This window comes from Cheilinus undulatus, linkage group 2 (genome assembly GCF_018320785.1).
Source record: "Cheilinus undulatus linkage group 2, ASM1832078v1, whole genome shotgun sequence".
NCBI classification, from domain to species: Eukaryota; Metazoa; Chordata; class Actinopteri; order Labriformes; family Labridae; genus Cheilinus; species Cheilinus undulatus.
Genome location: NC_054866.1, coordinates 43439029 through 43455062, shown reverse-complemented (window position 1 = coordinate 43455062; position 16034 = coordinate 43439029). Strand labels below are relative to the sequence as shown.

General features: G+C 38.9%; 1 protein-coding gene across 9 annotated transcripts in view; it reads right to left on the bottom strand.

Annotated features, from left to right (window-relative positions):
* Positions 1–15364, bottom strand: part of tenm4 (teneurin transmembrane protein 4) — a 330072-nt gene extending 314708 nt beyond the window's left edge. For all 9 annotated transcript variants that reach the window (XM_041804631.1, XM_041804642.1, XM_041804649.1 and 6 more), the window contains exon 1: positions 15331–15364. In XM_041804631.1, coding sequence (XP_041660565.1) covers positions 15331–15349 — 19 coding nt within the window. In that variant the 5' untranslated portion in view covers positions 15350–15364. The remainder of the gene's footprint in view (positions 1–15330) is intronic.
* Between the last annotated feature and the right edge of the window lie 670 nt (positions 15365–16034).

Sequence of the window (16034 nt, the reverse complement as noted above, 5' to 3'; positions counted from 1 at the left end):
GGCACTAAGAATGATTTAAAAATTATTATTGTGAAATGATTTGACAGTTATTTCTTCTTTATACTGATGTATTCAGGACATTGAATTACTGTTTTAATAAGAGAGCCCAATAAAGACTTAGAATCCTAATAAGTACGTGATCTAGCAGTAGCTGTAGTACACCTCCACCATCTGTGTTATTAAACAACCTTATTGACTTTAAATCAGCACTCCAGCTCATTGGTCTTTATTTGGGAGCACTTTTGGGCCTAAAATGTTTAGCAAATTGCAAGAGAAACTTTGAACTGTGATAAACCGCTCATTATTCTTCAGATTTGTACCTAAATTGGCCACTTAGGATCAACCTGGCCCGAGCAGACTTTGTAAAGTCAGAGCCTGTTCAGGTTCGCATTTCATTTAGCTTTGCAGCTATGATGATTGCCTCTTTCAGTGCAGCTGAAGAAAAACAATTTTTAGAGCCCTCTCCATTTTTTATGTTCTCTCAAGACCCTTGAGTTGACAGCAAGTGAAATACCTCTTCCAATTGTTTGTTTGCTTTCAATTTTAGCAATCCAGTTTTGGGATTTTCTCATCAAATTGCCAAGCCGAACAAGGCTTCCATCACAACTTTCTTGCATGGCAAACTTTCAGTGCAGTTCTCATGCTTGTCAATTCTAAACTATTCCCCTCAAAGTGTAATAGGATCAGGGCTCCGAGCTGCTTCCACATGATTGATGAAAGATTAAAGGGATTGTTGAGACTGAAGGCACATTTAGCTCCCTGCTGAGGTCCAATTTCTTGTCCTTGTGCTTGTAGAAGGGTTACCACCATGCAGATGAGAAGACCGCTGCAGTGAATGACAATAACATGAAATGGCTGCGAGAAAGTCGAGGAGACGTGGCAACAAGGACAAGAAAGTAATCATTTTGAAATCAAACGATTGTCTTTCCTCCTGTTGATAATGCTCATGGGGAAAATATATGACTTCTTAAAGAAAAGATGAGCAGAAAAAACCTTTACATTCAAACCACTGTTTGAATTGATGTGATGATAGACCTTTTTATAGCTGCTCATATCCACATGCACATATAACCTCTCATGTAATAAATATCAGGCTTCTGACTGAAGACAAAAGCATTACACAAACCTAAGGCAGTATGCACATTTTTCATCTATAACACTCAGGAGCATTCAAGAGCTTTGTCCTTCATGCATGAGAACATTGAGGTTCATATGTATTATGGAGTGTGAGAGAATCTTATGATTTTCTTTAATAAACACATCATTAACAACCACATAGAGAAACTTTGCATAAAAAAACCATATCTTAAGATATTACTTTCCATTCAAAAAAAAAAAAAAAAAAAAAAAAAAGAAGAAGTTAGCTACTCAGATGGGCAGAGCTGAGAAGCACTCCCTCCACATCTTAACCTCTACTCAACTTGAAAATGTCTAGTGGGACCACATTGTTAAGAGAGTCTAGGGGGTCGGAGGATGGAGTTACACCTTTCAGGGGACACTTGGGCAACAGAATGTGCACCCGGAGAGAATAATTGTAGCAGCAGTGTGCTCAGTTATTCTGTTAAATTTGTTCATCAAATTAGCCTGTGCGAGATGAATGAGTCAGCTAAACTAACTGCCAATCATTTTTTATAAACAGAGTCCTGAAATCCTGATCTTTAAAATTGTAATGAAACTTAAGTTAATGGCTGCTGGCCTGTCAGAGATTTCCTCAGCACTCCGCCAGATGTAAACACTAGAAGCTAGGCGGTTAGCATCAGTGGTGGGTAGAGTACACAGTTACAGTACTCAAGTAAAAGTACTGTACTTAACAATAATAATTATTCAAGTAGAAGTAAAAGTACTCATAAAAATAAGTACTTGAGTAAGAGTAAATAAGTACCTTATTAAAAGACTAGTCAAGTAGTAAGTAACTTCATGAGTAACTTAATTTTGTGCAACTTATTAAAATGTATTGCATTACGACATACGTACTACTCAGGAGTAGTAATGTAATTCGCACATTGTCATAAATAGAGTAGCATAACTTGCCAAAAGTAAAAGAAATAAAAAAAACTTAATACATAAAGCAGCAGTCAAATCAACTACGACGTAACGTTAAACAATGCTGTGTAAAATCACATTTGTGGCAGAGTTGCAGAGGTGGTTGGACAAGTGACATCATTTTTCACTGACACAATTGTGTCTTTGCAGTCTGCAAGTTAAAACAGAGATTTGAACTCATAGTTAACTAGCAGTGCAGTCGTTAGCTTGTTTTGCTTACTTTACCATACCGTGCTCTTAGATTTGACGTGTTATTTTCGAAGCTTGACATTTCCACCTTTTTAGATAGACACAGTAGGCAGTGCATTATGTGGCTGTTGTTCGTCGTTGTTTAGAAGGCAAAGAGTCTTGATGTTGGTTGGGATGAACATGCTCACTCCTCCATTTACTCTGTGGTGCTGAGGGTTTTATTTCACGCTGCTGTGAGAGCTCAGCTGAGTGTAAAAAATTTTCTCTTTCCTCTAAGTATTTTCTCCTCTTTCGACTAGTCAGTTAGATGCAATTTAAATGGGCATTTGGCCCAATAGAAATGAGAAAAAGCAGCAGAACTGAATGTAGCAGTCTTTGCCTTAACATTCCATCACAACAGTAAACATGTTGAGTCTATTGCAGCAGCAAGAAACAAGAAAATACAGTCATAAAAATTAAGAATTTCTCTGGCTCTGACAAATGTTGAAAAAGTAATTTTCTTGTGTCTTTCCTTCTGCAAAGTTTTTGTGTCAAATTAAATGAGCAGGAATCGTGTACTCACAGATCAGACTGCTTCATAGGATTGACAGAGTAATCAGTCGCACTCCTAGTTATATTAACTTTTCACAACTTCATAACATCACCTAAGATGCTCTCTCCCTTACAAGTAATCGAAAATATAAAGTTATTTCTTATTTTATCATTATTTTAATCAGCAGATGTAACACACAATCTCTCCGCTTTAAAACACAAAGGTGACACAAGGCCTATTATCTCTGATTTTATCAATACCTGTTGTTGAAAATCAAGCCTCGGCTGCTTGGTTCTCTGCCTTCTGCTCTTGTCTTGAGTGTCATTCAGGGTCCGGGGGTCTTTAGGTTTTAAACCAAAGCTGCAGCCTTGTGTTAGCATGTTGCCTCTGCAGGTTCTTGGAAGGATTTGAAGACAATCTGATGAAAAGATGTCTCGACTAAAACCGCTCAGCTATTTTTTGCTTTCCAAGTAATGTCAGATGAGTGTTGGATGAGCAGACATCAAAGGGACATTTGATGTATTTTTCTGTCCTCATGCTATGCAGACGGTTCAAGAACTTAAAGAAATGCAAATGTCAAGATAATCACGTGTTTGACTGGTTAATTTCATCATTGTGTAATCATGCAGGACATTACATAAATGAAGTGTCTTGAAGTGTCTTCTTCTTGACACCACTGGACTGACTCCTGTAATCTAAGCTCTTAATGTATTTATTGAGTATACAAAGCTGCAGCACCTTTTGACACTGTGGGCACTCTGTGCTTTGTAAGCTAGCACTCTGGCCGACATATTTGTCTGAACACAGAAATGCTAGGTTAGGTTCGCCCTTGAAAATCTGTCATCCTTGTGACCCTCGAGCCATTACTCTGTGGAGGCATATGATTAGTGGCAACCAGCAGAGATAACGACTGCATGTCCGTCAAAATCAGGCTGCAGCTCAGCGCCCTGTCTGTGTTGTCTTAATATGAGCTGAAATGTGGTGTCAGGGTCTGAGGTCAATTCAGCAATTCAGCAGTGCATTAAGTCAGAGCCAAAGCCAGCTCACCACCGCTGACTTTTATTAATATGTGGCCCTAAGCTGAAACTAGGCATAACATTTCACCAGAGACACCTCAGGTAGAAAGGTACTAGAAACATGCAGCAGCTCATGCATTGATGCATGCAAATATGTAACATGACATACAGACAGCATGAATTGTAAAACAGGCTTAACATGCAGTTACAAACACTCAAACCAGGGCGTACACTTCTAGATACATCATAAAGTGCAAGTAGGGCAACATCACTGCAATTTTTTCCCCATCCAATTTCTTTCAAATGTCGGAGACAGACTAGATGCTTGTTGAGTCATCTGCAATTGATAGAGACAATTGAAATGACAATCTTCAGGAAGAGTGCTGCCTCATTCAGAGGTAGAGAGAAAGCCCTTGATCAGTTCCTGCTGTATGGGCTGAATATGAATGTAATCAGGGCTTTTTTTGCTTGGATCCCACTCCAAAGACCACTCAAAGCCATCAGCTATTATCAGCCTGCGAGCCGCGTCTGTGGTCTGACCTCATCCACTGCACCGTCCCTCACAAAATGTCTGAGTTATGACGGGCATAGGGGAGCAGAGCTGCTCCCTTGTAAATGAGTGTGATGCGTAACAGTCTTCATGCGTGTCACGAACTGCCCATCATTACTTTTACAGGGGTTGACTCGAGTCACAGCCTAACATGTGGGTTATGATGCTTCAGACTGTGGACATGGTGTGTATTATTAGAACAGATGCAGAACTACAATATTAGAGTCATTATGTGGAATAAATACAGTGCTTTTAAAAACTATTCCCCTTCTTAGATGTTTAACTCTTTTATTGATTTTATATATCAGTCATGGTCAATATAATTTCCTTTTTTTGACAAAAAGAACCTCTTTAATGTCAGAGTGAAAACAGATTTGTAAAGAGTAATGGCAATCAAACAAAAATATGTAAGGTCAAACAAGTGACTGCAGTCTCACAATGTGTACAGACACCTATATCTGGAAGGTCCAGTCACTGGTTAATCAGTATTCCTGGGTACCATTACACCATGAAGACAAAAGAACACTCCAAGCAACTCAGAAAAAAAGATTATTGAAAAGTAGAAGTCAGGGGATGGATACAAAAGCCTTTACAAGACACTGAACATCCCCCAGAGTTCAGTTAAATCCATCATCAAGCAATAAAAGGAATCCGGCACATGTGTAAATCTACCTAGATCAGATTGTCCTCACAAACTGAGTGACCATGCAAGGAGACTAGTGAGAGAGGCCACCAAAACACCTATGACTGCTCTGAAGGACTTACAAGCTTCAGCAGCTGAGATGGGAAAGACTCTGCATACAACAACTGTTGTGAGAGTGGTAAAGAGAAAGCAACTGTTAAAGAAAACTAGAGTTTGCCAAAAGGCATGTGGGAGACTTCATGGTTAAGTGGAGGAAAGTTCTTTGGTCTGATGAGACCATAATGGTGCTTTTTGCCCATCAGGCAAGATGCTATGTTTGGAGGACACCAAACACTGCACATCACCACAAACACACCATCCCCATTGTGAAGCACGGTGGTGGCAGCATCATGCTACGGGGATGCTTCTTGCAGTTGGCCCTGGATGACTTGTAAGGATGGAGGGCAAAATGAATGCAGCAAAATAGCAAAATCCTGGAGGACAATCTTATTCAGTCTGCAAGAGAATTACTGCTTGGGAGATTTATTTTCTGGCAAGACAATGACTTGAAGTATAGAGACTAAGCTATGGTGGTTCAAGGACAACAAGGTGAATTTTCTGGAGTGGCCAGGTCAAAGTCCAGATCTCAATCCAATAGAGAATTTGTGGATGGACTGTTGTGCAAAGAAGAATGGTGTAAAAATGCAGTGTTCAGATGTGCAAGCCTGATTAAGACCTATCCACACAGAATCAGTGCTGTGATTGCAGCGAAAGGTGCATCTATGAAATACTGACTTGAAGGCGGTGCGTTCACTTATTTTACGTGACATATCTTTAATTCATTGACATAACTTGTAAAAATCTGTTTTCACTTTGTCATTAATGAGGGTTCTTTTATTTTTGTCAAAAAGCTAAATTACATTGACCATGATTAATGTATAAAATCACCTAAAGGGTTAAACACCTAAGGGAGTAAATACATTTTATAGGCACTGTAGAAAAAACATTACCTGTGTTAGGTCAGTATAATCTAGGAATGCATTGCAGTTGCTGTTGTTGTGTCTTTCCTCATTATGCATGACATAAACAATGTGAAATGCTACAATTATAAACATTACTGCATGCTTGTTCCCCTAAGCTTTGACTGCAATATCAGCATGTTTAATTTGCTGGGGCAAAACAGTACGACACATTGCTTGAGGCTAATCTGGCAGAAAAGATCATTTATTTATGCTGAAATTAACATCCCTATGCAGATTTTTAATTTCCAATCAAGTGTCCATGTGATAATTTTATACTTTTCCATTAAATTAAACAAATTGAAAATGTTCATACTTAACCAAAAAAGGAAAGTAATTTCAATTATCTTAACAAAATACAACACAATACCCATTAACCTTTAACACCTATCTTTTTGCCTGCTTATTTATATAATTAATGCAGACAATCTCAAATTATTTCAGCTTCTTCATAACAAAACACTCACAAGGTAAATCATAATTGGCATTTGATAGAAACTGTTTGCAATATTGTGGATGGAGATTTGTTCATACCTACTAGAGGAGATTCATTATGGCATCCAGTGAAGTTCAAATCCGTCTCAGTCAGAAGAGATGAGATGCTTAGCTCTAATTCAGCTCTACTTGGTAGCTTAGGCTGGCAAGATGGTGTTATTCCTGCCAAAAGCAGCTTGAACGCAGCCTCACAGAGTCCTCCTAAATCTCACAGGTTCAGTTATTCTCATGAAGAATTAACTCAGGAACAACCCCTGAGAATCAACAAAGTATGGCAGCTGAATTCAGTCTAATCAGGAAGCCAGGTAGTTGGTTGATTACTGCGACAAATACCAGGATTGCATTTTGAATTAAAACTGAACACCAACTCTTCAATGCAGACACTGCAAACAAACACATCAAATATGTACTACAGGTGCATAGTTATCTAAAGATACCAGCTACATTTCTCTCTTCACACAATGTCAGTGGCAAATGTACATCTTTCATTATGGTTTGTGATATACTAACAGTGGCCATAGAATGCTTCAAGTTACACAAGAACTACTGCCTGGAAATTGTATGCCTCTTAAAGATATACTATTACCACACAGAGGAAGTATAGTGATTGAGTAAATAAGAATGGCTGGTGTGGTAGAGTGATTCAGAGAAATTTTATAGCAAGGAGTGAACATGAGGCCTTACTTTGACTTATGGCCTCCAAAATCTAATCAGGTCATCCATGAATCCAGGTGGACATTTGTGCAGAGACTGAAGAAAATCCCTCAACTGCCATTATTTAGATACTCCATAAGCAAGGAGAGGACATAAGGTCTAATGACCTTGACCTTTTACCCATGGTCTTCCATACTTATCTGGTCATAAAGGAGTTGGAGTTGACATTTGTGCAAAGTTTGAGGAAAATCCCTTGAAGAGCTATTGAGGTATCACATTCAAGCAACAGAGGAATATAAGACCCAGTGTCCTTTACCTCTAAAATGTAGGCAGTTCATCCTTCAGTAAGAATGGACTGTTTTGCAATATAAATCCCCAAAGCTCTTTTGAGATACCCCATTCACAAGCAAGGGATGAACATGATTCCCAATTATCCTTTGGCTTAACCAGGTTATCCATGAGTAAGAGTCCATCTGTTTAAAGTTGAAGAGAATCCCTTAGAGTTCTTGAGATATCACATTCACAAGTAAGGGATGAATATGAGGCCTAATTACTTGACCTCTAAACCTCCAAAATATAATTTCTTCACATTCAGGATTCAAAGTAGACTGTTGTGTAGAATCTAAAAAACAACAACAAAGGCATTCATTAAATATCACCTTCACAAGCAAAGGATGATCATGAGGCCCACTGACATTGACCCCTGGTATCCAAAATCTAACACGTTTATCCATAAGTCAGAGTGGACATTTGGGCAAGCTTTGAAGAAAATCCCTCTTGATATATTATCTTCATAAGCAAGGGATGTACATCTGACATTGACCCTCAACCCCAAAAATCTGATCAGGTTCCTTGAGTCAGAGTGGAAATGTGTGCAAAGTTTGATGGATAATCCCTCTAGGAATTCTTGACATATCTTCAAAAAGCAAGGGATGAACATGAGGCCCAATGCCACTGGCCCTTAACATTTGGTCTCCAAACCCAACAAGGTTATCCATGGGTCAGAGTGGATATTTGAGCAAAGTTGGTAGAAAATCCCTCCAGGAATTCTTGACCTATCCCCTTCAAAAGCAAGGGGTTAGCATGAAGCCTGATAACACTGACCTTCAACCACAAAAGTCTAATCAGGCTGTCCTTGAGTCAGACTGAAATTTGTGCAAGACAAAGGAAGGACCTTCAATGAATTCCTGACGTATCATCTTCACATGCAAGGGATGAACATGAGGGAAAATGACATCAACTCTTAACCTCTGGCTTCCAAAATCTTACATGGTTATTCATGGGAGAGCATGGGCATTTGGGCAAGGTTGAAAGAAAAATTTCCACTGGCCCTCTTGAGGTACTCCATTAAAAAACAAGGGATAAACATGATGCCAAATGACACTGACCTTCAACCACAAAAGTCTGATCAGGTTGTCCTTGAGTCAGAGTGCATGTTTGTGCAAAGTTTGAAGAAAATCCCTCCAGGAATTCTCGATAAATTATCTTCACAAGCAAGGGATGATCATGAAGCCCAATGGCATTGGCACTTAACCTCTGGCCTCCAAAATCTAACAAGGTAATCCATGGATAAGAGTGAAAATTTGTGCAAAGTTTGACAAAATTCCAAAATGAGATCTTTAGATAGCATGTTTACAAACAAGGGATGAACATGAGGCTGAATGACCTGGACCTAACCTTGCAAAGCAGATGGATCCCTCTGTTTCCTTGTTTCTCACTGGCGAATCCATCTTGCAAAGCTCCCATCTAAACCGTTTGGGCCCAGTTAGAAAGTGACAGGACCAACCAGCATCGAGGGGCAGTACTTTCGGGCATGGCTGAGTTGTGACGTAAGCAGGCAGCAACAAGAGGCAGGTGCATCTATGGCGGAAGACATTATTGTGGTTGCTGCTAAAGTGTAAGTTTTATCAGAACTTGATGACATTTCTTCATTAAAAGAAGAACAAAGAACAGCAGTGAGTTGTTTTCTTTTCAAAAACGACAAAAGTCGTGTACTGACATGTCTATAGTCGCCATGGTTCGCGTTATGCTGTTCTCTATGGAGTTTATTCCTCCGTAGCAGCGTAAAGATGTGACAGAACGTTCATCCAATCACCCTCTGAGTTTTTTTTTTTCAAAGGCTCTGCCCTTTCCCAAACGCTGTGTATGAGTGGTTTTCCAGATGGATGTGTGAAACATGCCATGCCAGACATGCCAAATGGATGTGTGAAACACATCCATCTGACATGTCAGGTTAACCTGGACCGTGAACCTCAAACAAGCAACTTATTAGGTCATCCATGAATCACAGTAGCTTTTTTTTTTTTTTTTTTTTTGCAAAGTTTGAGAAAATCCTCAAAGCACTTTTGAAATATCCCGTTCACAAGTACAGTCTGGATGGACAGACAGCAGAACGGACAGTCTGAACTCATAATGCCCACAGCCTTGGCTATAATGGAGTCCTGAATAGTCTGAAGTACAACATATAGGAAATCTACAGGAATCCCTGGGTCTAGAGCAGCAGGTATTTCAATATTTGGAAAAATTCAGCATCTCATATATTTTAAGAGGATTGAGTAACTGATCCAATCATTTGTGCATTTCAGTACTCAGCCTTTGAGGATGATTTCACAAGCCATCTATTGTCCTTGTCATGTTTTAATTAGCTAGCTTCTAAAGTTTTGGTTAATTACCTCAGCATGAGTCCTGGTCTAACATCAGTATTGATGTCACTGTGTGAGCTTTATGCAGAGGTGTAGTGGACTTCCAGGTTTCTTTATTGTGTTATTGTCAGCTGTTAATTGAGTATTTAGGCTATTAGAAAAGTCTTTTTGCTGCACTTGGGACAAAGAAATGTGTGAGAAGTACGGCTTTTTTCATGGTGTAAATCAGGTTATATTCAGTGTCATTAAAGAAACCCTAACCTCAAAGCAATTTTCTCTTTTCATATCCCCATACTTTGAAACTGCGAGGGTCACAGCTAATTGTCACTCCTGTCAGTAATTCCTTATATGACAGCTAAATTACCCATATAGGAGCTCTGTCCTCTTTGTTGCTTACTGAGCGGTTCATTATTGTGAGAGCTTCACAGGGGAGTCTGATATGAACAGACACTGTAAGGATTCTGTTGATGTTTCAGTTTAAGGTGATCTATGTACGATGAAATGCTTTAAATATTTTGTTGAAGTGCTTAATGTTTCAATATTTTTATGTGATTAATCAGCTTTATTTAAACAGGGTCAAATTTTGTTTAACTATTACAAAACTGAATTTACAGATTCATTCCATGGGGATGTGGATTTTCAGCATGTTAATTGTTCTGGTTGTTGTTTGTAGTACATCTGTATTGACTTGTCCTGTATAAGCAGGCTTTGGAGGATACTGGAGAAACAGTCCATGTGGACAGCAAAAACAAGGTGGAACATTATCCATACTAATGATATCCCAGCTCCCATCAGTGGTAATCTGACAATGATTTATTGATCTCTATAAACACATTTCTGGATAAAATTGCAGCTAACAATCCGTTAGACATCAAACATTTCAACTTGAGCCACTAATCTGTTCGAAACTATGTTGTTAAGGCTAATTAGCTTTTAGATTCATAGGAATGGATCAATCCAACCTTTCTCGACAAACAGCTTAAAAGTTGTTTTCTTCGTCTCTTGAGGACTGACCTGACAAAGCTTGTCCAACCTGCATCATAATGTTGTTATTTAGGTAACCTAAATCACTGTTAACTCAAATAAATACAGGATATGGGTTTCCTTTTCTTGCTAATACTGTTGAAGTGAGTCAGAGTGAGGCTGCTAAATGACTTTTATTCTGCTGTTGAACTGGAGTGGAAATCATCAGATGGTCTAGTGTGGCTTCAGAATGTTATAGGCCCAGAAATGACAGCTTTTACATTGCAGATGTTAATGCCACATGGAAAAGGAAGTCCTGCTAGGAAGTTGCGCAATGCTAACTTTGAGCTTTACCGGAATTTTGGGGAAACTTACATCTGTTCCAAGAGGCCTGTTTCTTTAAGTTAGCAAAATATAATTGTTACCTTATGGTATGTCCTAACTGCACACAACACAAGCAAGCACCAGCAACAAAATCAGCTGGATTTCCTAAATTCCTTTTATAATATCCTGACATACTGCAAGCGATGCACTGTGATTTGGCACACCAGTCGTACCGCTATCCCCCTGTTGCTCTTGTCCTCTCTGCTGCTTGCACTGACATGGAGAAGAACAAGGAAAGAGGGAGATGACAAGACACCAGGGGCATATGACAAAAAGATTACCTTGATTTTCTTTCAACAGATCATCTTAACTCATTTTAGAAAACGGCAATAGCTGAACATTAATAATATCCTTACATGTGGAGTTTTTTGCAAATTCCCACAGGCCTTCATGTTTTTTGCACTAAGGAGAGGGCTCTGTCTAGCCACTCTGCCATATGCCCAGACTGATGGAGGGTTGCAGTGATGTTTTTTCCTCTGAAACTTTGTCCTATATCCACACAGGATCTCTCTGTCACTAAGGCCCATCTCCTTTGACCAGCTCTTAGAAGAATGGTTGTGGAAAACTTCTTTCATTTGAGAATTCTGGAGGCCACTTTGCTCGTGGGCACTTTCAGTGCTGCAGATTTTTTTGTAGCCTTCCCCAGATCTGTGCCTTACAACAATTCTGTCTCTGGGTGCTTCAGGAAGTTCCTTTGACCTCATGGCTTGGTTTGTGCTCTGATATGTATTGTCAGCTATGAGGCCTTCTATAGAGAGGTGTGAGCCTTTCTAAATTATGTCCAATCAATTTAATTTACCACAGGTGGACTTTGATCAAGGTGTAGAAGCATCTCAGCAAAGATGAAGAGAAATGGGATAAACCTGAGCTATATTTTAAGTGATTTTGCAAAAGGTTTGACTACATATTTAAATGGGATATTTCACTTTTTCATTTTTAATAAATTTGCAAAAAAATCTATTGCATTGCATGATATATAATTCTATTGGTATCAGCCAAAGATGAATTTGTAAAAATCAGCAAGTTGGATATCAGCAAAAATCAAATATCATGCATTCTTAATTTAGATTGCTTTTCAGTGGTTTTCTATAGAGCAGTTCTGATTCCAGTACCAGTATCAGAAACCCTGCTTAAAATGCAGGTATTGTTATCAGTGAGTAAACATGTATGCATAAACTGTTTTTTTTACTTTATATTTTGCTCTGTCTAGCCACACTAAATGTTAGTGTTATAAACCTGAAATCAATTCATCTTTTCTGCAGAAAAATACTGCATTCACAAGCTATCGTTTTTAATGCAGAGAGCTTAAAGCTAATGCTAGTTTCCATCTCTTGTTCCTAGGCCTTTGAGTAAACACTGTATAAAATGTATATTTTGTAGCTGCTGTTCTATTAAAAATTTATCTTTAATATAACAATGTAAAGGTCATGGATAGCTGTCACAAATCCCCACTTTTTGTGCCATTTGACCTTTAGTTATCCAGAAAAGGTTGATTTTCTCTAATACAAGCTAATTCAAGCCTTCAGTAATGGGCATGTTTAAGATGTGATCAATACTATGGACAATATGTATAGATATCCGATGTTCAGCCATTTTCACCATTTTAATCAGCATAATAGATTCTCTGATGTAAAGTCAGTCGAACACTCAGTGGAATAAGACAGCAGATATTATCTATGGTTAAAGTTGAACTTTTAATGTTTATTTTCTATAAAAGATAGTGTGCAACCTGAAACAAAACTGGAAGAGATTTCTTCTAATGTCTGCTTTTAGATGCATTTCTAATTACAGTAATTTAGTCTGTTTTTGTTTTCTCTTTTATATTTGACTTTCAGAGCAAGGACTCCTACAAAAAAAAGAGAAGAGTTACAGAAAGACTGTCAGATTGACAGAAAGAGGGATGACTTTTCTCTCTTCAATCAGTTTCACCGCCTCAAGTTCAGGTCCTGAACAACTGAAAGGTCCTTGTGCTGTCAACTAGTCTGACGCCGGCAGAAACAACTATTTTCATCTAAGTAGAGGAGCAGCTGCCATCACATGACTTTTGTACCAAATTAGCACCGATGCAGAAGAGCTCTATCCTATTAAGTATTGACCGGTGAAGACTGTGTTTCCGCCCACTCGCTTACTGCCTACAGCCAAGATCGTGTGAGATGACCCGGCGTGTCATACGACCCCATCCAGGTCAGCACCTGTGAGCTTCCTCAGAGAGCGCCGTGTCTGATAAATGAGTCTGCAGCGACCAGCGGCTGATGGAGTGGCCAGCAAAGGTCATGATGCTCGGGGAAGCTCCATTCTCTGCTCTCATTTCAGTTTGGACCAACACCACCTTTTTGCAAATGCTTGATAACCTCGGCCAAAGGTCAGCCCGGTGGAACCAAAATCCATCACTGGTGTCAGACTCCTATTTGCTTAGGCTCAAATGCAACTTGTTAGTTGGAGCAACATTGGTTAAAAGGAGGAAGACATCTAATTTAGTGCACTGTGTGTCTGCCAAATTGGGTTGCATGCTGTTTGCACTTAGGTGTAGCTACTGACTAACAAGGCTCCACAGGGTGTTTGGTAGTAATAGATGCTGGAACCATGCAGAGCATTTGTGTTTCTAGACATATATTACTCTTCACTTTCATGATCCTATTAAGATTCCTCACTTCAACACAGTTGTTAAGCATCTTTTAAAAGAGACTGCGGTATAGAAAAGGGTACACGGATGATAGTTTTTTAGCAACGAGAGGGTGCTTTCATACCAGATAAAAAATGTTTCCTCCGCTTAAATTAACAGACTTATTCGTCAGCCTCTTTCTTTGTATATATTGTTTGTGAATACTTTGTATGCATGAGAAAGCCCTGGAGAAAAAAAAAAAAGAGAAAAAAAGAAGGGGGGAAGCAATTTGTATGGCAGTGCAGACACCTTGCAGCACATATGGACACGGGGGACGATTGACCTGAACGCTGTCTGCACTCACCCATACTCACAACTGAAGATGGCCTTGATAAAATGTCATCTTTCAAATGGTCATGTGGAAAGCTATGGCCCTGTGGCCAGTCTGCGCCCCACTCTGGCTCTGTAGACGGAGGAGGCAGGTGTGAATACTTTGAAAATAATGCCCTTTGCCATCTTCTGCAGTTGAAATTTGCATCACAGGGAACAACTGCAAAATGTCAGTGGTCAATCAATTCAAACAATCTTGGCTGCAGAATATAAAACACAGCATATCCATGGTGTCGATAGAAAATGTAATAGAATGACCCTTTGTCCCCAAGAAAAACAGTGAAAACTAATTTGCTTCAGTGAGTCAGTTTTAGGGCGGAAGAACATGAGGGGCAATTCATCCATGGAAATTAAACCTATCCCTGGGGTAACATATCTAAATATGCAAGGAAAATTGTTTCTTCTTTTGCTTTTAGTGTTTTCTAGTGTTGCTAGTGAAGCAGCATGCAGTGAAGGGTGGGCTGTTCTATTTCCATTTGTTTGCATTTAAAAATACAATCCGACTCGGGGCAGTTGAACATTATTCACAGGATTTACAAAATCACCATAAGCCATACATGATAACAGCACAGAGCTGTTGAACAAAGCCATTTTACAACGGCCTATTGAATTCCACCCAAGTTCAGATCCTCAGGTCATTAGGGAGCCCCGCGTGTGGCTGGCTGCGCATTCCAAAGCTAGCTGGGTACGATTGTTTGGCTCAGTTCTTTACTTCATTAATGCACATGAACTGCTCCCAGGCACCCTCGTCAATGCTAATGAGCATATTAGTCTCCTCCAAGGCCAGCCGCTGTCTTTTGATCAAGTTAATATTGGTTGAAGATGCAGGGAACCTAGCACCAAAAGGACAGAGGGGAGATGAAGATTTTGCATCACAGTCTTTAAGTCAAAGGGTTAGATTCTCCTGCTGTGTTTTTGCTGTATCTGTCTAACAACACCAGGTGATTAAAAACCTGACAGCTCTGGGGAATTGTCTTTGTGCTGTAAAGGAAGATTTTGGGTCATTTCTTCTGCAAGAGAATTAAACAAGCGACAATTTTTCTATATGCCCTTTAGAGAAAAAAAAAAAGCAATCTCCTCTCTGTTTAATGGTGCCACAGTTCATTAGCATTTGTTCTTAAGCTTTTGCAGTCATATCCCAATGCATGACTTCACAGCCTCAAATGTGTTATTTTTATGCCTTAAAGTGATACTCCCCATAAAATGTATCTTAAGAGTGAAACACTCACCGAGGAAGAGCAGGTCCATGCACCTCCTCAGAAGCCTGACGCGGCTGTGCCTGAGGATTAACAGAAAAACTTTCAGCAATGTCAGAAAAAAAAAAAAAGTCGTATGTTAAAAAAAAAAAAAAAAAAAAAAATATATATATATATATATATATATATATATATATATATATATATATATATATATCACATAAAGAGCTGCCAGTGGCCCACTGTGCGTCAGTACTTGAAATAACAGCTTTGAATGAAGTAACAAAGGATGATCCTATCATTGGATGTTCTTAACCCATTATGGGGCACTAATTGTAATTCTTGGAAATTCAAAATTTAAGCCCTGGAATATGACGGTTCGACATTCCATGATTTTCTTTTAGACTTTTATCAATAATATTATTTTTTCACTATTATGGTGAAAGTCAAGGACGTAACCATGTAGTGTTACTTGTCTGTTCATGGTAAAAAAAAAAAAAAAATCCAATAAATGTCAATAATGGAAAATAAACATATAATGAGTATTGAATTGCATATTAATAAGTTATTAAAATACAAAATATTAATTTTACAAGACATGGAAAGCTTGTTTTTAGATTCTGACCTCTTTTAGAGGCAAGACATGGCTGCCATCAGAATACTGTATAATAAAGGTTGTACCAACAATTTTATCTTAGAACTCAAGCAGGACCCCTATAATAATCACAAGTATTGAA